This window comes from Musca vetustissima, unplaced genomic scaffold (assembly GCF_032173495.1).
Source record: "Musca vetustissima isolate MV318-11 ecotype Yass unplaced genomic scaffold, APGP_CSIRO_Mvet_v1 utg8773, whole genome shotgun sequence".
Lineage (NCBI taxonomy): Eukaryota > Metazoa > Arthropoda > Insecta > Diptera > Muscidae > Musca > Musca vetustissima.
Window position 1 is genome coordinate 27,890 of NW_026874689.1, and position 21,308 is coordinate 49,197.

General features: G+C 35.4%; 2 protein-coding genes across 2 annotated transcripts in view; one reads left to right on the plus strand and one right to left on the minus strand.

Moving 5' to 3' along the window:
* Positions 1-912: 912 nt before the first annotated feature.
* LOC133335896 (protein TANC2-like) lies at positions 913-14,045 on the plus strand (the record flags this gene model as incomplete). The annotated part of the gene is made up of 3 exons (XM_061544192.1): positions 913-1,378; positions 7,433-10,695; positions 13,689-14,045. Coding segments are annotated over 3 exons (4,086 nt in total), but the record flags the coding sequence as incomplete, so codon positions are not given.
* Positions 14,046-15,076: 1,031 nt separating this feature from the next.
* Positions 15,077-21,308, minus strand: part of LOC133335864 (sodium-independent sulfate anion transporter) — a 31,636-nt gene continuing 25,404 nt past the window's right edge. Inside the window, exons 5-10 of the mRNA XM_061544159.1 lie at positions 20,502-20,639; positions 19,818-20,426; positions 19,576-19,749; positions 17,619-17,766; positions 17,377-17,556; positions 15,077-15,171 (exon numbers count right to left, since the gene is read on the minus strand). Coding sequence (XP_061400143.1) covers positions 15,077-15,171; positions 17,377-17,556; positions 17,619-17,766; positions 19,576-19,749; positions 19,818-20,426; positions 20,502-20,639 — 1,344 coding nt within the window. The remainder of the gene's footprint in view (positions 15,172-17,376; positions 17,557-17,618; positions 17,767-19,575; positions 19,750-19,817; positions 20,427-20,501; positions 20,640-21,308) is intronic.

Here is a 21,308-nt window from a genome sequence, read left to right on the forward strand (position 1 = left end):
CTCATGGGAACCTCCAAAAATATTCTTTAAAAAATCTGCGCCTCATGGGAGCCTCCAAAAGTATTCTTTAAAAAAATCAAAGCCTCATGGGAGCCTCCAAAAATATTCTTTAATAAAATCTACGCCTCATATGTGCCTCGAAAAATATTCTTTAATAAAATCAAAGCCTCATGGGAGCCTCGAAAAATATTCTTTAATAAAATCTACGCCTCATCTGAGCATCGAAAAATATTCTTTAATAAAATCTACGCCTCATCTGAGCCTCGAAAAATTTTCTTTAATAAAATCTATGCCTCATTTGAGCCTCGAAAAATATTCTTTCGAAAAATATTCTTTAATAAAATCTACGCCTCATCTGAGCCTCGAAAAATATTCTGTAACAAATCTATGCCTCATAAAGGCCTCTAAAAATATTCTTTAAAAAATCTGCGCCTCGTGGGAGCCTCCAAAAACACTGTTTAAAAAATCTACGCCTTATGGTTATTCTGGTTGTCATATAAGACAAATATAGTAATATTCGAGATCTCCAAAATTTTTAAAAATTAGCACCTGTGAATATATCATATCCGGCATTTTGATTCCGCAATCCTTGAAAATGTAATTCCAATATCCGCCAAAGGTATTCTCTCTGTGTATTTGTGACCAATAAAATGTTCGCCAATTCCTGAAAAGAAGGAAAAAAATATTATAGTCATGTTGTAATAAAAAAGAGACTTTCATCATTGATAATATTCCGCAAATCCCGTACTGGAATGGATGAATGGACAATACCTCTTATTTTTTCGTTAACCACAAAAACATAATTTTTTCCATCATGGTTTTTTCTTACAATTTCCTTTTAGTATTATTAAGATATTCCCTATTCAAAAATTGTATACTTATTAGATTCTTTATTTCTTTCGTCTCTTTCAGCAGCATAATCGTCAGGATTCCATATCACCGGAATATCATCGTTATTCCAGTATTGGTAAATTACCCAAGGCCTCAACTGTAGCGGCGGTAAATTCAAATAATACAAAACATACCGTTACCGTTGATATTCATAATAACGGCAGCAGTGGAACCAACAACAACCATCATCACAGCCACACCGGTACCACATCGTCCATCAGTTCTACAGGCACCAATAGCAGCAGTAACGGCGGTCATCATCATGGTCACCAGCACAACAATAACGGCAACTATAGCGAAATTCATGCTTCATCATTTGCCACACCACCGACACGCCGTCGCTTTTTCAATCACAAAAATTTGCGCAATGCCTTAACGAACGGTGTCAGCGGTGTGGTTGGACATCGTCGAACCTCATCGAATGGCGGCAATAGTAGTAATAGTAGTGGCTGTCCCATTGATACATCATCCTCGATATTATCCGAAGGTAAGTGAGGTTCAAATGTGGTTACTATGTTTTTTTCTTTTGAAAATCAGGGAAAAAAAGAAAATTTGTTTGAAAAAAAAAAAACTTTAAGAAAATATGAGAATATGTGAGAGAGAGGAAAAATACATCCTCACAGTGGTTTGAATTCCTCTTCTAAAATATATTTATTTCAGAATTAACATTTTTAGATTCAATCAGCTGTTAATTGAATCAGCTGTTCCATTGATGCCTGAAAGTATGCATTTTTTTTAGGAAATGCCCTTAAGAAATCTAAAGCCAAGCTGTTGCAGAATATATTAATGGAAATAAGCTATTGTAATAAGATGATTACCGAATACTAATTGATATTGTAAAATGATAAAATAATAGGAGACCCCATTTCATTCGAGCGACGCTTAAAAGCCTCCAATGCCTTCAGAACCACTGTACCCCCTAAAAATAACTATTAAATAAGTTTGTAGATTTTTCACTGACCATCATTTTTAAATTCGCATCATCATCCTCCATATGCAAAACGCTTTGTCATCTTCTCCAAATGTTTTTCGTTTTTCTACAACAAAAGAAAATATTTAGAAAAAAGTTGATGAACTTTGTTGTAATATTTTTCAATGATTTTTGCTGGCAAAATCATGCCAGGCTGCAGTTCTCTATGGCATTTTCTTCTTTGTCTCCAAAGGCTTTCTTTACAAATTCTGCCAAATGGAAAACAAATATTCTCAAGAATAGTGATTATGTCAAGATTACAAGCAGTCATCGGTGGTAGAGTGCCTTCGATTGACATAACCTTTCAACAATGTTGAAAGTGACCCCAACGACACCTGCAAAGTTTTGCAAATGACATTTTTATGAGCTTGCAGACAGCTAGGCATGACCCAAAGGCCATGAGATGAAAATTGTGATACATCAATCTCACTGAAGATGCTATTAGGTGCGGGATTGATTCATATGAACGCAATGTTTTGGACAATAAAGGCCGAGAATCGATTTTTACTGACCTGACAGATATGAAAGCTTCAAGAAAATATTCTTTAAAACATCTACGCTTTAAATGAGCCTCGGAAATATTCTTTAAAACATCTGCGCTTTATATGAGCCTCGGAAAATATTCTTTAAAAAATCTACGCCTAATATGAGCCTCGGAAAATATTCTTTAAAAAATCTACGCCTCATCTGAGGCGAAAAAAATTCTTTAAAAAATCTACGCCTTGTGGATGTTTTGAAACATATTCTTTAAAAAATCTACGCCTTATGAGGGTAGAAATGAAAAAACTAAGAAAAACTTTTAATCCGAAGTCGAAAACGAATTAAAGAAAATTTCATTTGCATACTTTCAGGCCATTTATCGAGCAGCTGATTCATTCAACAGCTGATTCATATATTTTTTTTGGCTATACCATTCAATGTTGGCCGTAGTTAATTATAGGATGCATTTGATTTAGAACTAAACGACCTCCGTTACAAAATCGTAATTAAGAAAGTAGGAAATAAGAAAGAGATTTCAGGAGTAAGAAAGACCCATTCCTGCAACACTCCAGCAGGATTAAGTTTTACATGTTCTGTCGCCAGCAGCAGAGACAAATCTGCTTTGGTTGGTTAATGTTTAAAATATCGATTTCAACATCAATTAAATAATTATATTTTGTTTAGGCCCACTGAGCTTATGAGGTTACGAAAAAATATGTATACAAATCACCATATTTTACGCTCAAAATTTAAACCTGAATTTTGATCATCTGGGTATTGGACTCGCCCTGTTTGGAAAATTATTTTATAAGAAAAAAATCCGCAGAATTATTCTAAAAATTTATTTCTTTATCATTATACATTTTCAAGAGGTTTTGAGGTTCCCAAAATTGACTGATGATCAGTTTTAGTGTAAATATGTATTTGACTTACCCTGTTTTCGGCACAGCTGATCGGAAAAATATTTGATAAAATTAACTTTTCTTACATTTGGGTTCCTAAAATTAAACCGTATAGAATTTTCATTACCTATATATCTGACTCATCCGGTTAGGAACTATTTTTTAAGAAATTGCATCCCCAATCCATTGAAAATTCCCCAGAATTATTCTAGAAATCTTCTTCTTTATTATTCACTGGTGATCTGGCGATTTTATTTTGGTGTATTTGGCTCACCCTGTTCGCAGCACAGCCGATCGGCTATTATTTTAGAAATTCTGCTTTTCTTTCATTCTAAATTGTAACAATATCAAGAGATTTGGGTCGGTCCACAAATTATATTCTGTCAACATCCATTTGGGTCCACAAAACTACCATGTAATCAGTTATTTATATTTTATTGTAAATATGTATATGACTCACCCTGTTTGATGTACAGCGGATCAGGAATTATTTGTTAAAATAGGATTTTTCATTCTAAATTTTAACAGCTTTTGTCGCAAAATCAATAGTTTTGGATTTCGATTCACAAAATATATTTTATCAAAAGTTTTTGGGAATGACAAAACTAGCCGTTCATCAGCTGTTTATATTATTTTACGGTATATGTATTTGATTCACCCTGTTAGCCAAACAGCTGATCGATAATAGTTTGTTAAAAATTGCTACAATTTTTATCACAATATCAAAGCTTTATATCGAGAGCTTTTGGTGTCTCGTGATCGATTTGTATTGTAACTACGTATATCACAATTTCAAGAGTTTTTGAGGTTTACAAAATTACCTGGTAATCAGGTGTTTATTTTATGTAAATATGTAGTTGACTCACACTGTTTGCCGAACAGCTGATCGTAAATAGTTTTTAAAATAATATGCTTTTCCATCACTCGACATTTTAAACGCTTTATCACAATATCCAAAGCTTTGGTGGGGTTGCAAAAATTATACATGTCCATAATGCTTAAAAACTAACCTAAGAATATTACAAAATAAAAATTTATAACCTAACCTCACTTTATTATTATAATTTAGATTAATGCACTTTTGCACATTACATCTATTATGCACTTATCACTTTCATCATTCACTCACCCACACAATTTTCCCTTTTCCCAACTGTTGTTTCCCCTCCCAACCATTATTTAGGTAAAGAATCCAATGCCTTGAATACTTCAACTTGTTCCGATTCGGCGGTCACCAGACGACGTCGTAAAAATGTAAGCAGTAAGTTGACATCATCTTCGGAATCAACAACGGGCAGTGAAAATCGGCTGCATCGCCTAAGTTTGGCTGGAACCTCTGTATATGCTGGCCATCTATCATCGCTGGTATTGGGCAAAATCAAATCGCTATGGAGTGTCAATTCCAATTCATCGGAGGGTGGCCTCAATCAATTTACAGGCAGGACATCTTAATTTTTACTACACATTTCATTAACTAGAGGGGTTTAGACAAGGGAAGATTTTCGTGAAGGGAAATCTGAGTTTATTGAAGTGAAAGAGAGAAGGGATTTTAGTTGTCTCCCATAAACTCAGATTTGTTTATTCCCGAAAAATGTCCCTAGTTCTGATTCCCGAGTTTCATTAACTATTTGATGTTTTTGTGTTCTTGCATGCTTTTTTTGGTATTTTTGTTTGTTATGTCTACTAATTTTTAAGAAAATGTTTTTGTTGTTATTTTTTTAATTATATTTTTATTTTATTATACTTTCATTGAACTGAGGATTTTCTCTTCAAGTTTTTAGTCAGTGGTTTCCTGAGAAAATATGGCCTCACATTGTTTCTAACTCAAAGGAGACCTCAAAATAATTATGTCATTAACTTAATCCTAATTAAACGCCTAAATATGAACTTTTGAAACTCGATCAGCTGTTACATGAATCAGCTGTTCAATAAGTGCCTAGAAGTATGCAATAATTTGCCTCTTTTTAGGTGATAAAGAGATAGGCCAAGATCTGTTAATAAGGTCATCCAGTTAGCGAAGTCAGCTCTATTCTCTCAAGTCTAATGTTAAAAATTTGGACTTTGTTTAAGTTTTCATAATACAAGTCAATTCACAATAAGGGATTTTGACAGCAAACTTGAGAGGCTGCTGATATCCAGCTGTCCTGCCTGAATTACCATAATAATGGACCTTGAGACAGACCATTTATCGCCTTAAGAGCAAATAGTTTTGCATACTTTTAGGAAGTTATGGAACATCTGATTCAGTCAACAGCTGACTGTGTTTAAAAAGTTAATATTTATGTCATTGTAAGGATAAATTTTGGGTCATAATTATTTCAAGGAGTCCACTGATATCAAAATACAAATTATAGTATACATTTTTTACTCTCTGAGGTCCGAGTAAAATTAACTATTTACTGTTTCATTTATTTTTAAATTTTTTTTGCATGAATTTTTTTATTGTTGAACTGAAGTTTACTTCTTCAGTTTTTTTTCTATATGGTCTTCCGATATTTTTGGACTTACATTGCCATTTTCATTGTGGACAAAGAAAAGAAGTCTATAAAAATTACCTTCCGTACTTATCAAATGGTGATATTAAATTTTCCGAACAGAAAGTTATTCGATGAATTCTCATGATCATAGATATGAACTTTTCGAACCCAATCAGCTGTTGAATGAATCAGCTGTTTGATAATTGCCCACATGTATTCAATAATCTGATTTATATATATATATATAGAAAGGTCATCTATCGCGTTAAAAGACAAATAATATTGCATACCTTTGGGCATTTCACGACCAGCTGATTCATTCAACAGCTTATTGGTTACAAAAAGTTCATATTTGGGTGATGTTATGGAGCCATTGGGGTCATAATTATTTAAAAATATCGATTACTGGGTCTGTTTTGAACTTCCGCGAATTTTTTCACTCTGAGGTCTAAGTATCACATACTATTTGTTGTTGTCTTTCATTTTTTGCATGCCTTTTTGTTGTATTTTGATATTGACCAACTGGAGATTAAATCTTCAGTTTATTTTGTATGTATTTCCGATATCTATGGGAATAAACTGTAATTTTTCTTGACCCACCTCAATGAAAATATTTGTTAAAAACTTACCTTCCATGCACATCGGATGGTAATATCAAATTTCCCGAGCAACAAGAAAAGATTTGTTTAAAACAATTAAAAAAGTCTCAAGATCATAATTATAAATCTTTGAAACCCAATCAGATGATTCGTTCAACAGCTGATTGATTCATATTTATGTGATTATAAGAATCCGCAAGGTTTTCCTCTGAGGTATGAATAATATTGTTGTGTTTTAAAATTTTCCGAACAGTAAGTCATTCGAAGAAGTCTCAAGATCATAATTATGAACTTATTTTAACCCAATCAGCTGACTGGTTCATATTTATGTGATGATCCGCCATGTTTCTCCCTGAGGTCTGAATAATGTTAACTACTTATTGTTACTTTTTTATAGAAGCCTTAAGGTCATAAATATGATGTTGAGACTTATTAGCATCCTTATAATCCCCTAAATATAAACTTTTCGAACCCAATCAGCAGTTCAGCAAGTGCCCTAAAGAATGCGATAAATAGAATCGTCATTTTTTAACCTTAAAACTTTTAGGCTTTTCTTGAACAGCTGATTCATTCAACAGTTGATTTGGTTCGAAAAGTTTATATGTAGGTGATTATAAGGATTCCTTAGGGTCATAATTATTTCGATGTTATATAAAAATATATATTACATGATTAAGTTTGACATTTCACGATTTTTTCTTTCTCAGAGTTCCGAATAATATTAACTATTTGATGTAGTGTTTGCTTTTAATTTTTATGCATGCATTTTTGTTGTTTTTGTTATTTTATTGTTTATTGCCGAACTGGAGATTATCTCTTCAGATTTTTTCTACCGAGATTTTTGGCATTACACTGCCATTTTTCTTGGTCCATTTTTGTTGGGTACAAAGGAAAATTCTTAACAAATTGCCTTCCGTACTCATCGGATGGTGGTTTTAAATTTTCCGAACAGTAAGTCATTCAAAGAAGTTGTCCTGAAGATAAACTTCAATGTGGTTCTGTCCATTTTTTGATTTTTTACCAGCATGTTTTTTGTAATTTCTCCCCAGTTTTCATTTTTTAATTCTCAAAATCTAATCCCTCCTCTCTCTTCTTCTCTCTCTCTCATTATAGGAAGCGATCATTTGGGCAATGAGGCGGAGAAACAAAAGGACCAGCTGCGAGCCCGTTTGGGTTTGCTACTTGACCACGATCAAAATGGCAATGCCGCCAACAATACGAATACCACCACCAGCAGTAGTTCATCGCACAATATTAGTCCCGAGCAGACTTTGGCCACGGGCAGCTCTGGCCTCTCGGTAGATCATTATGGAGGCAGCCAGCTGTCGGTATCCACTAAGGATGATACCTATAGCTTGAGTGGTAAAATGAAAGCTTGCTCTCTGACGGATAGTAATGGTTATGAAATATTGCCCTTGAAACCCCGAAAATCGGTGGCCAGACGTTCGGCACGATCCACACAAATGGCGGGAAATGCGAACAACAACAATAAAAGGAATGCCATTTATAAAACCCCATCGTTACAACAACAATTACCACCTGCCATACAATTGCCGTTGAAGCCTTTGTTCTTTGAGGTACCTTTGCAGGAACCCGATCCACCATTCATCGGAAGACAATGGTTAATAAGAGAATTGGCAAATACCCTGACAGCCACAGAGACCCCAGGCGTGTTAATAAATGGCAACCCTGGTACGGGTAAAACTGCATTTATTCTGCAATTGGTGGAGTACTCCTGTTTCGGACGCCGTAATGCTGCCGCGAACTCTGTGGAAAGTGATCCGGATGGTATTTATTATCAAATAAGCTCGGTGACCGATCGCCTACGTTCCCTGGCCTCTTATGTGGTGGGTTATCATTTCTGTCAGGCAGATGCCAATCTGACGTGTTTGGTACCGGATTTTGTTCATTCCCTGGCGGCGCAGTTATGTCAAGCACCCCAATTGGCGGCATATCGGGAGTATCTGCTCAATGAAACCCATTTGCAGGATATACTCAGCGTCAAGGAGTGTATTGCCGATGCGGAAAGGGTTATGCGCATGGCCATATTGGAACCTTTGACAGTGTTGAAGAGAGCTGGAAAGATCCCTGCCAAAACATGCATCATCCTGGTGGATGCTCTCTGTGAAGCGGAATATCATCGTCCCGACCATGGCCACACCATTGCCACATTTCTTGCCAAAATGACCCAATATTTCCCCTCCTGGTTGAAGGTGGTGGCCACGGTGCGCACTCAAATGTTGGAGTTCGTCAAGGGGTTGTCCTACACCAAAATGACCCTGGACAGTTGGGCCTCCAATGATCTGCTGCAAAAAGATATGCTCGATTATATCACCTTCCGTGTCAACAATTCCGTGGAGATTCAAAAAAATGTAGCCGTCGTTAAGGATCACAACACGGGACAATTGAAATTTATTGGCCACCTGCAATCCCTGACCAAGGGTTCGATGCTGTATGCCAAGCTTATCCTGGATCTCATTGAAAAGGGCCAGCTGGTCATTAAGTCCACGAGTTATAAGGTCTTGCCTATATCACTGGCTCAGATTTTCCTGCTGCATTTCAATCTACGTTTCCCAACTTCGTGTAGCTTTGAGAAGGCTGCTCCGATACTTAATGTATGCCTGGCTGCCCTGTACCCCTTGACCCTGAATGAGATTTACTACACCGTTTGCGCCATGAAAACCGATGAAGTAATGCCTTGGGATGAATTCCTGCAGAGGTTCAAGCTGCTCGACGGATTCCTAATCAAGCGGATCGACAATACCTATATGTTCTTCCACTCGTCCTTCCGGGAGTGGTTGATACGCCGCGATGAAGGTGAATCGACGAAATTCCTGTGTGATTTCCGTTTGGGCCATGCCGCAATTGCATTCCGTTTGTCAAGGCTCCAGCCGCCCCTGGATGCGGAACAGACACTGGAACTAGGTCATCATATGCTGAAGGCCCACATTTACCGCAACAATCAGGGTCCACAGTCGCCGCGTGATATGCAATCGTATTGGGTGTCGACCGTATCGGATAATGTCTCCGCGGCCTTGGGTTCGCTGCGCAATGTCTACAGCCCCAATTTGAAGGTGTCACGCCTCATACTCCTGGCCGGAGCTTCACCTCACTACCGCACCGAATTTATGGGAGATGCCACAATTCTTTGCATTGCCGCTTATGAGGGCATAGTGCCCATGGTAAGCCTCCTACTAGAATTCGGAGCCGATGTCGGCTTGACCAACAGTCAAGGTTGTACACCCCTCATTCTGGCTGCCATGCGGGGCCATTGTGATGTTGTACGCCTCCTAGTGGCTGCTGGCAGTAGTCTCGGTCAATGTGATACCACTCAGCGTTGTGCTTTGGTCCAGGCGGCCCGCATGGGACGCCTAAATGTTGTCAAATATTTACTGGCCTGTGATTGGACACCACGGCCGAATTCCAATGATGTCAACCTACCCACTGCCATACATCAATCCCTAATAGCAGCTGCCTCACAGGATCACATTACCATTCTCGAAGATCTGCTCGATATGGAGGATATCGATGTCAATGCCATTGAACCATGTTCGGGAGAATTGGCTCTGACCTCGGCGGCTCGCAATGGCTGTCTCAATACCGTTGAAGTCCTATTGACCCGCGGTGCCAACATTGATCTACATAATAAGCAAGGGTTCACCGCCCTCGGCCTCTCCGTCAAGGAAGGTCACTGGGCCGTGGCCGAAAAGCTGCTGCAAAGCGGTGCCGATCTCGATGAACCGGTCACCTCGGCCCGCAAGACTGCTCTAATGATTGCTGCCGAAGAGGGCCATCTGGAAATTCTTGAAATGCTTATTGAGCGGGGTGCCAACCTCGAGACCCAAGATCATGAAGGATTCACCGCCCTCTCATGGGCTTGCCTGAGAGGACGGCAAACAGCCGCCAAAATCCTAATCGACAAAGGGTGCAACAAAAATCATGCCGATAATAATGGTCGCACCGGCCTCGATTTAGCTGCCTATCAAGGCTCTGCCCATTTGGTGCAATATCTGATGGAACAAGGTGCCAATATCGAACATGTTGATGTTAATGGTATGCGTCCGCTGGATCGTGCCATTGCCTGTCGTAACATACAAGTGGTACAGGTATTCTTACGTAAAGGTGCCAAACTGGGGCCTACCACCTGGAATATGGCCATGGGTAAACCGGAAATCTTGGTGGTTCTATTGAATAAATTACTCGAAGATGGTAATGTTCTATATCGGAAAAATCGTTTCCATGAGGCGGCACATCGTTATCAATATGCTTTGAGGAAAATCGCCAATTTGGAAAGTCTTCTGGAGCGAAGTGCAATATTTGCCCAGCTGAGAACAAATCTATTGTTGAATTTGTCGCGATGCAAGAGGAAACTGAATGTAAGTATGAGGGGGAAATTTTGAAAAAAAAACTAATTTAGAAAAAAATTAAAAAAATGTCAAATGAGGTTATGTTTTAGGTTATGTTAATTGGCTCAGGAGGATAGTTATAGAGGTCCTAAGCCAAATAGAACCCAAAAAAACAAGTTCCTTCAAAATCTATTGCAAAATGTGTTCGAAAATTTCTAAATTCTCCAAATCGAAAAATTCCGATCGTGGGGAGCTATTCCGAAACTATTCCAAAATATTGACCGATCTTTAAAATTTTTGGAATGTAGGGAACCTCCATAGCCATATATGCCAAATTACAAAACAATCCGTTCATTAATGTACCAAGTTCGTAAAAATTTGAGCTACTTCTAAAGGAACCTGTTTCCAAATTTGGACCAATGTTTATAATTTTTGGCATGGAGGTTCCCTTTTCATCGAAAACCTCATATGTCAAATTTTAGAAAAATTCGTTCATAAATTTGGCCAAAATCAGCGAAGTTCGTGAAATTTGAGGGCATTTATAATGGAGCCTCTACCAAAATAGGGATCAATCTTCATAAGGTTTTATATTTATTGAGAACCCCAAATAGCAAATTTGATAGAAATCCAATGATAAATATGGACAAAATCGATGAAATTCGTCAAATCGGAAATATTTTTTAAAGGGACATTCTCCAAAAACTTAACCAATATTCACAATTGTTTGCATGGAGATTCAATACCTGTCGATAACCTAAATTACCAAATTTTATAAATATTCGTTCAAAACTATGGCTAAAATCGTCAAATCCGGATGTACTTCTAAAGGAACCTCTTCCGAAATATGAACCAAACTTTATAATTTTTTTGCACAAAGGTTCTACATTCATCGAGAACCCTAAATGTCAAATTACAGAAAAATTCGTTCATAAACCAAACTTTATAATTTTTTGAACCAAACTTTATAATTTTTTGCACAGAGGTTCTATATTCATCGAGAACCTCAAATATCAAATTATATAAAAATACGTTCAAAAATGTTGGCGAAATCTTCGAAATTCGTAAAATCGGACAGTATTACTAAAGGGACCTTCTCCAAAAACTGAACCTATCTTCACAATTTTTCGCATGGAGGTTCCCTGTCTGTTGAGAACCCTAATTACCAAATTTTATAAATATCCGTTCAAAAATGCAGTTAAAATCGTTCACATCGGAATGTACCTCTAAATGAACCCCATTCAAAATATGGACCAATTTTTATAATTTTGTGTACAGAGGTTCTATAATCATGGAGAATCCCAAATGTCAACTTAGATAAAAAATCCGTTTATAAATGTGCCCTGAATCTTCGAAATTCGACAAATCGGATGTCATTTCTAAAGGGACCTTCTCCAAAAAACTGAACCTATCTTCACAATTTTTTGCATGAAGGTTCACAAACTGTCGAGAACCCGAATTACCAAATTTTATAAATATCCGTTGAAAACTGCAGTTCAAATCGGTCAAATCGAAAAAGGCCTCTAAAAGAGACTCATCTAAAATATGTACCAATCTTTATAATTTTGTGTACAGAAGTTTTGTATTCATCGAGAACCCCAAATGTCAAATTTTATAAAAATTCTTTCAAAACTCTTGTTAAAATCCTGAAATCGGGAATTACTTCTAAAGGAGCCTCATCCAAAATATGGACCAAACTTTATAATTTTTTGCACAGAGGTTCTCTATTCTTCGAGAACCCCAAATGTCAAATTACAGAAAAATCCATTCACAATTGTGGAGAAAATCTTCGAACTTCGTTTAATTGAGAGGTACCTCTAAAGGAGCCTGATCCAAAATATGAACCAATCGTTATAATTGTTTGTACAGAGGTTCTGTATTCATCGAGAACCCCAAATGTCAAATTTTATAAATATCCGTTTCAAACTTTGGAAAAAATCTTCGAAATTCGACAATTTGAGGTGTACTTCTAGGGAACCCTCATCCAAAAAATGGACCAATCTTTGAAATTTTTCGTACAGAGGTTCAGTATTCATCGAGAACCCCAAATGTCAAATTTTATAAAAATCCATTCAAAATGACGGTTAAAATCCTGAAATCGGGAATTACTTCTAAAGGAACCTCATCTAAAATACGGAAAATACGATCTTTATAATTTTGTGTACAGAGGTTCTCTATTCTTCGAGAACCCAAAATGTCAAATTACAGAAAAATCCATTCATAACTGTGGAGAAAATCTTAGAACTTCGTTTAATTGAGAGGTACCTATAAAGAAGCCTCATCCAAAATTTGAACCCATCTTTATCATTTTTTGTACAGAGTTTCAAAATATGAACCAATCTTTAAAATTTTTTGTACATAGGTTCTCTATTAATCATGAAACCCAAATGTCAAATTTCATAAAAATCCGTTTCAAACTGTGAAGAAAATCTTCGAAATTCGACAATTTGAGGTGTACTTCTAAAGAAGTCTCATCCAAAAAATGGATCAATCTTTATAATTTTTCGTACAGGGGTTATCTATGCTTTGAGAACCCCATATGTAAAATGTCATAGAAATCCGTTTCAAACTGTGGAGAAAATCTTCGAAATTCGACAATTTGAGGTGTACTTCTAAAGAAGCCTCATCCAAAAAATGGACCAATCTTTATAATTTTTTGTGCAGAGGTTCTGTATTCATCGAGAACCCCAATTGTCAAATTTTATAAAAATTCTTTCAAAACTCTTGGTAAAATCCTGAAATCGGAAATTACTTCTAAAGGAGCCTCATTCAAAATATGGACCAAATTTTATAATTTTTTGCACAGAGGTTCCTCGAGAACCCCAAATGTCATATTACATAAAAATCCGTTCAAAATTGCGGTTTAAATCTTCGAAAATCGTCAGATTGAGAGGTGATTCTGAAGGCTTTAAAATGTTCCATGACCTCTGACAATAGGTCCTTTACCCCTATTTTGTGTTTTTTTTTTAATTTTCTTCTATTCTCTTTACTAATAAATTTTATCCTCTCTCTTTTCATTTTTACAGGAACTTGATGAATCAATAGATTTGGCCTCACAGGCTATCGCACAAAAACCCAGCAGCTATGAAGGCTATTATGCCCGGGCCAAGGCACGCATGGAACATGGTGATCTGAATGAAGCATTGGCTGATGCCAATGAGGCCATGCAAAAGGCAGCACAAAGTGGTGTTCTAAACGAAGTCATCGAAGTGCTCAAACGTATACAGGCTGAACTGCTGCAACGCATTACAAACGAGGGACGTTCACAACAAACATCCTCGTCCACTTCGTCTGGTTACGAAGTAAGCAATGGCAGTGGTGCAACAGCTGGAGTATACAATGAGACGGGAGAATCTCATCAGCATGAGATAACGGATTTATAAATGAGAGCAGAGAGCCTTAAATTTGGAAAATTTGAAGAAAAAAAAATTGAAAATTGAAAAAAAAACAACAACTGAGGTGCCTTTGAATCTCATGGAGAGATGACATTTTTTTGTAAAGTAACGTTAAAGGAAGAGAGGAAGTTTTTTACAAAACTTAACGAAAATGCGAATTAGAATTTTATATACAAAACCCATATGGCAGTTACATATATACATATTTACTTATAATTATTATTAAAAATTGTTTTATTTTAAAATTAATTTTTGAGAGTTTTTTTAATTTGTATTTATTTTGTGAGGTTATGCATCTTTTTTTATAATTTGTTTTATTGCATAAAAATTCATTGATTTAAATTAAAAATAATAATAATATTTATAATAAATTATTCTATTGTGTATTTTTTTAATTATTATATATAAATGTTTATATATACATATACATTTTAATAGTTGCATTATTATAAAGTTATCGTTTCATATATAGTTCGAATATAACAAAAAAAAACATAGAATATTTTTTATATATTTAAAAAAATTAAAATATTTTCTTATTATATTTTTCTAGTTTTACAAATAATACACGAGTTTTTCATGCATACATTTTATTATATATTATATAAATAATTTTTAATAATATGAATTATTTTTATTATTATTATAAATTAAAAACAAAATGGAATTTTTTATCTTAAAAACTAAGCAAAAGAATTTAAAAAAAAACAAAATGAAAATAATAAAAAAAAACTTTTGTGCAAAAAATTGAAATGTTTTGTTTAATTTTTTGGGGTCTTTAGTACTAATAATAATATTTTATATAAATATTTTTATTTTTTTATAAAAATCTACTTTTTTTAATATGCATCTTGTAAAGGAGATTGGCAAAAAACAAAACAAAATAGAAAGAAAAACTCAAATACTTAAAACAGCATTTAGTCTCTTTGTCCGATATATTAACGAAAATCGTATTTCAATATGTGTTAAGCTTTGAGAAAGGGTTTATTGATCCTTGAGGTCTTCTTTCACTCAAAAATTCAATTCTTTTTATCGTGTTCTAAATTCGTAGTACTGCCGTTGAGATTTGTTACCAAGGGTATCATAACTTGCAGATATGGTTCATAATCGGGACCTGAAATTAAGGAGATTAGAACATAATTAAAAAAGTGTACGAATTCGGGATCAGGAAGTACATTTAAAGGGACCTTTTCCAAATAGGATTTCTAGCTTGATAAATTTTTGCATGGACGTTCCTTTGGTTTTGAGAACATCAAATATCAAATTATATAAAAATCCGTTCAAAATTGCGGTTTAATGTCTTCGAAATTCGTCAAATTGGTAGGAACTTCTAAAGGAGCCTCATCCAAAATATGGATCAATCTTTATGATTTTTTGTACAGAGGTTCTCTATTCATCCAGAATCCCAAATGTCAAATTACATAAAAATTCGTTCAAAATTGCGGTTTAAATCTGCAAACTTCGTTAAATTGAAAGGTACTTCTAAAGGAGCCTTATCCAAAATATGGACCAATCTTTATGATTTTTTGTACAGAGGTTCTCTATCTATTGAGAACCCCAAATATCAAATTACATAAAAATCAGTTCATAAATGTGGCTATAACTGCCGTTTAGAGGGGTATCCATAAAGGGACCTCGTCAAAAATATTGATGAATATTTATAATTTTGTGTACTGAGGTTCTGTATTCATCGAGAACTCCAAATATCAAATTAAAGAAAAATCCGTTCATGAATGTGTCCAAAATCTGTGAAGTTCGTGAAATTTTTAAGTACTTCTAAAGAAACCTCTTTCAAAAGGAACCTCTTGTGCAGAGGTTCTCTATTCATTGAGATACCCCAAATGTCAAATTATATAAAAATCCATTCAAAATTGCGGTTTAAATCTACTAACATCGTTAAATTAAAAGGTATTTCTAAAGAAGCTTCATCCAAAATATGCACCAATTTTCATAATTTTGTGTACTGAGGTTCTCTATTCATTGAGAACCCCAAATATCAAACTACCTTATAAATCAGTTCAAAAAAGTGGCTATAATCGCGATTTAGAGGGATATCCTTAAAGATACCTCTTTCAAAATATATATCAATCTTTATAATTTTTTGTACAGAGGTTCTCCATTCATTGAGAACCCCAAATGTCAAATTATATAAAAATCCATTTAAAATTGCGGTTTAAATCTGCAAACTTCGTTAAATTTAAAGGAACTTCTAAAGGAACCTCATCCAAAATATGGACCAATCTTTATAATTTTTTGCACAGAGGTTCACCATTTAACGAGAACCCCAAATATCAAATTACAGAAAAATCCGCTCATAAATGTGTCCAAAATCTGCGAAGTTCGTGAAATTTTGAAGTACTTTTAAAGGAACCTCTTTCAAAATATGGACCAATCTTTATAATTTTTTGTACAGAGGTTCTACAGTCATCGAGAACCCCAAATGTCAAGTAATATAAAAATCCCTTCAAAAATGTGGAGAAAATCTGCTAACTTCGTTAAATTGAAAGGTATTTCAAAATGAGCCTCATCCGAAATATAGACCAATCTTTATAATTTTTTGTACAGAGGTTTTTTTAGTCAAGAACCCTAAATATCAAATAACATAATAATCGGATCATAAATGTGGAGAAAATTTTCGAAATTCCATAAATTGACGGGTACTTCTAAAGGAGCCTCATGCAAAATATGGACCAATTATTATAATTTTTTGTGCAGAGGTTATATATTCATCGAGAATCCCAAATATACATAATACATAAATATAAATAATACATAAAAATCCGTTCATAAATGTGAAAAAAATGCGGAACCAAAATATGGACCGATCTTCACAAATTTTTGCATGGAGGTTCCCAATCTGCAGAGAACTCGAATTACCAAATGTTATAACTATCCGTTCAAAATTATTATTAAAATCGGTCAAATCGGAAAAATATTTCTAAAGAAGCCTCATCCGAAATATAAACCAATCATTCTAATTTTTCGTATAGAGGTTCTCTATCTATCGATAGCCCCAAATGTCAAGTATCATAAAAATCCGTTCATAATTTGTTTGCTAAATTCTATGAAAATCGTTTAAATAGTCTCTACGTTAATTGCACTTCAATTCAACGATGTTCCGAAATTTACCTACTATTCAGTGCTGGGCACCTATTACCTAAAAATGAAAATCCACACAAAAATTGATATTTTAAAAACGGCAATTTTTCCTCTCTTTCATAATGGCTCCTGGTTTGCAAAGAAAATCATAGCATACTTCTAGGCCAAACACAGTCTATACGTGTAGTCCGATTTTTAAAGCAGCAAAAGTTCAACTTACTCTGTTCCAATATCGTCTCCAAATCATCGGGATTTTCCAAAGTAGGTATATCGGCATTTGCCGATTCCTTTAGGATGACAACAATTTCCTTTGTGGCTTTGAGTAAAAACAGCGGAACATTCATGCGTTTCAGTTCACCATTCAAAGCACCAATGCCACGTCCGGCGGTAAAATCGAATTCTATAAACAAAAAAACAACAATAAATTAATATTTGTTTATAAAAATTTTCAAAAAAACATACCATGCACATTGGAACAATCCAAAATAATCGGCGCCGAACCGTGTGTCTCCAATGCCTTCGATATGCCGCTGCGTACCCATTCAATGGCTGGGAAATATAATGAACTATGCTTGGGACGTATCAGAATATACGATATGCCATGGGTGGTCTGCAAGGGGCGAGAAGATTTTAAATTTAATAATTTTTTATAAATCCACGCCTCTGATAGGTCCCGAAAAACAATTTTTTATAAATCCACGCCTCTGATAGGTCCCGAAAAACAATTTTTTATAAATCCACGCCTCTGATAGGTCCCGAAAACAATTTTTTATAAATCCACGCCTCTTATAGGTACAGCAAAACTTTTTTTTATAAATCCACGCCTCTGATAGGTCCCGAAAAACAATTTTTTTTAAATCCACGCCTCTGATAGGTCCCGAAAAACAATTTTTTTTAAATCCACGCCTCTGATAGGTCCCGAAACAATTTTTTATAAATCCACGCCTATTATAGGTCCAGCAAAACATTTTTTTATAAATCCACGCCTCTGATAGGTCCCGAAAAACAATTTTTTATAAATCCACGCCTCTGATAGATCCCGAAAACAATTTTTTTTAAAAATCCACGCCTCTGATAGGTCCCGAAAAAACAATTTTTTATAAATCCACTCCTCTGATAGGTCCCGAAAAAACAATTTTTTATAAATCCACGCCTCTTATAGGTCCAGCAAAACATTTTTTTTTATAAATCCACGCCTCTTATAGGTCCAGCAAAACATTTTTTTTATAAATCCACGCCTCTGCTAGGGCTCGAAAAATAATTTTTATAAATCCACGCCTCTGCTAGGGCTCGAAAAATAATTTTTTATAAATCCACGCCTCTGCTAGGGCTCGAAAAATAATTTTTTATAAATCCACGCCTCTGCTAGGGCTCGAAAAATATTTTTTTATAAATCCACGCCTCTGCTAGGGCTCGAAAAATATTTTTTTATAAATCCACGCCTCTGCTAGGGCTCGAAAAATAATTTTTTATAAATCCACGCCTCTGCTAGGGCTCGAAAAATAATTTTTTATAAATCCACGACTCTGCTAGGGCTCGAAAAATATTTTTTTTATAAATCCACGCCTCTGCTAGGCCTCGAAAAATAATTTTTTATAAATCCACGCCTCTGCTAGGGCTCGGAAAATAATTTTTTATAAATCCACGCCTCTGCTAGGGCTCGAAAAATAATTTTTTATAAATCCTCGCCTCTGCTAGGCCTCGAAAAATAATTTTTTATAAATCCACGCCTCTGATAGGTCTCGAAAAATAATTTTTTATAAATCCACGCCTCTGATAGGCCTCGAAAAATATTTTTTTATAAATCCACGCCTCTGATAGGCCTCGAAAAATATTTTTTATAAATCCACGCCTCTGATAGGTCCCGAAAAACAATTTTTTATAAATCCACGCCTCTGATAGGTCCCGAAAAACAATTTTTTATAAATCCACGCCTCTGATAGGTCCCGAAAAACAATTTTTTATAAATCCACGCCTCTGGTAGGTCCCGAAAAACAATTTTTTATAAATCCACGCCTCTGATAGGTCCCGAAAAACAATTTTTTATAAATCCACGCCTCTGATAGGTCCCGAAAAACAATTTTTTATAAATCCACGCCTCTGATAGGTCCCGAAAAACAATTTTTTATAAATCCACGCCTCTGATAGGTCCCGAAAAACAATTTTTTATAAATCCACGCCTCTGATAGACCTCGAAAAATAATTTTTTATAAATCCACGCCTCTGATAGACCTCGAAAAATAATTTTTTATAAATCCACGCCTCTGATAGACCTCGAAAAATAATTTTTTATAAATCCACGCCTCTGATAGGCTTCGAAAAATAATTTTTTATAAATCCACGCCTCTGATAGGCTTCGAAAAATATTTTTTTATAAATCCCCGCTTCTGATAGGCCTCGAAAAATATTTCAAACTTACACTTAATTTGTCAACTGTCAATATTGGCCGGGCCACACGATATACCAAAAAGGCCACATCGGCACCCACACCCAAAAGCAGGCCAAGTTCCACACCCACTGCCAGGCTGACCACAAATGTTATGGCACCGGGTAACAGTTCACGGCGGCTGCAACGCCACAAGGGTTTGATAACCTAAAAAAGAAATTAAATTTTAAATATTTTTCAAGATTTTGAATTAATTCCCGTAATTGACAACTAACCTCAAATTCAATCATAAATATAACCGCCGATATAATAACCGCACTCAGCGAAGCCTTGGGAATATATTGAAAATATGGTGTCAGTAGGCCCAAGGCCAACAGCACCAATGCACTGGTATAAAATCCACCAATTGGTGTCCTAACACCACTGGCATGATTGACGGCACTGCGTGAGAATGATCCCGTCACTGGTATCGATGAAAAGAATGAACCGCAAATGTTGCTCAACGACAAAGCGACCAATTCACGTGTTGGTGAGATACCAGCCCCACCAAATGCCTTCGATATCGCCACATTACCCAACACCGCAATAATTGGTAAAATAATCATTGATGGTCCCAATTCTTCAAACATTGCGGAATAATTTTGTTCAACTTCGGTACCATTTGTACCCAAAATTGTTGTTTCAAACTTTGGCAATTGAAATTCGGGTAGACCACTTTTCACCTTCCCCGTTAATATCAAGGGACATGTGGACGAATTTTGGCATGTATAATAGGCAATTGTACTGCTTATCAGCACCACTAAGGCATTACGTCCCGTGGCAACAAGCCAAAGAAAACTTTTCAAGAATTTATTGGAATTTTTTAATTTTAAGTCTTTCAGTTTCTGTGAGGAAAAACAAAAACAACAAAGATTATATAGAGAAAAATGGGGTTGGGGTTTTAAAACATTCGTACTCACCCTTAATAGCAATAATATAACAAGGGCAGTCACACCTAAACTAAAATCTCCAATGCGGATTTTATCTAAATTTGAAAATACTGATTTCATGGTATTCATGAAACCGGAGCCGGAACCACCACGCAAACCCAAGAGACCCTAGAATGGGAGAAATAAAAAGAATTTTATAAAAATTAATTCATATAATGCATTAGGTTCGGACGGACCAGACAGTTTATACCTAAAACCATAGATATGCACATAAGCATCAAAAAAATATATAAATTCAAGCCTTTGATAGGCCTAGAAAAATGCTATTTTAATAAATTCAAGCCTTCGATAGGCCTAGAAAAATACTATTTTTATAAATCCACGCCTTTGATAGGCCTCGAAAAATATTTTTTATATAGACCGCAAAAAATACTTTTAAAAATTGTTAGTCAATACATTGGCAACCATATTTGTTGAAGGACAATATTTTAATTTTATTTCATTGTTCTGGACTAAGTCACGGATGTGGTGAAACCTTAAGTCTATATGTTTCGATCGCTTGTGATAAACAGGGGTTTCCGCCAACTTTAATGCTCTTTGGTTGTCGATGTGCAAAACTACGTATTCTCAATTCCAAAAGCCTATTTTCTTTAAAAGCCGTTGCAAATATATAACGCCTCCTTTGCTGCTTCTGAAGATGCTACGTATTCAGCTTCCGTAGTCATTTTCACCATCCGATGTTTGTCTTCAATGTAAATTATTGTCTGTGACTGATGAAATGATGCAGATTCATTACCATCGGATTCAATTTTGTCTTCCAGAGTATAATCAAAAAGT